General features: G+C 48.4%; 1 protein-coding gene across 1 annotated transcript in view; it reads left to right on the top strand.

The window, feature by feature from the left end:
* The window catches only part of st8sia6 (ST8 alpha-N-acetyl-neuraminide alpha-2,8-sialyltransferase 6), a 7477-nt gene continuing 6657 nt past the window's right edge, over positions 1-820 (top strand). The window contains exon 1 of the mRNA XM_032537203.1: positions 1-747. Coding sequence (XP_032393094.1) covers positions 647-747 — 101 coding nt within the window. The 5' untranslated portion in view covers positions 1-646. The remainder of the gene's footprint in view (positions 748-820) is intronic.

Here is an 820-nt window from a genome sequence, read left to right as displayed (position 1 = left end):
GAGGGGTAAGCAGAGTGGAAGGACTGGGGCTCTGAGGTGGGGGCAGAGAACACAAGAAGCTTTGGGACAACAGGGAAAAGTAGGATTGTGAGTTTGTCTGTGTGAACACATGAAAAAAGTGGAAAGAAGATGGGTGGATCAAAGAGAGTTGTCACGGATTAAAGTAGGATGTGGAGCAACAAAAGATCGTATTTGTCACAGCTGACTTGGACAATAACAAGAAGAGAGGAACAACCAAGTAGAGGTGCAAAGAATACCAAGGACTTGCCTAAACAAGAGGCAGAAAAAGAAGACTGGCCTACCTTAGGTGGCGTGCTCTCATTCACCCACGGAAAGAGAGAAACACTGAGTCAAACCAGACAGAAAGACAGACAGGAAGCGCGAGGGGGGAGGAGTATGAGGAGGGAGTGAGGTAACAGAAAACATAAGAAAGCAGAGAGGCAAAAGAGTAACACTCGTGAAAGAGTGTGTGTGAGGTTGAGCAAGGGAGAACGAGCCAAAGAAGTTGGGAGGGAGGGGGGGACCTGAAAACAGAGGGAGGGTGACAGAAAGTAGAAAATGGGTAAGTGTTGTTGAGCCAGCTGAAGCAGAGAGGAAGACAGAAAGTGAGGAGCCCAGCGGGTGAAGTAAGTAGGTGGGGAGAGCGATGAGGGGGCAGCTCTTGAAGTCATTCTTCTCTTTGGTGTTCACTCTCTTCTGTTTGGGAAGCTTGCTGACCACTTTCATCTGGTACATGGTCGACAACAAGTAAGTGTGTCCCTTCCTTTCCCAAACACCTATAGCACACACACACACACACACACACACACACACACACACA

The sequence above is a fragment of the Etheostoma spectabile genome, chromosome 15, assembly GCF_008692095.1.
Source record: "Etheostoma spectabile isolate EspeVRDwgs_2016 chromosome 15, UIUC_Espe_1.0, whole genome shotgun sequence".
Taxonomy (NCBI): domain Eukaryota; kingdom Metazoa; phylum Chordata; class Actinopteri; order Perciformes; family Percidae; genus Etheostoma; species Etheostoma spectabile.
This window is presented reverse-complemented; position numbering and strand designations above follow the sequence as displayed.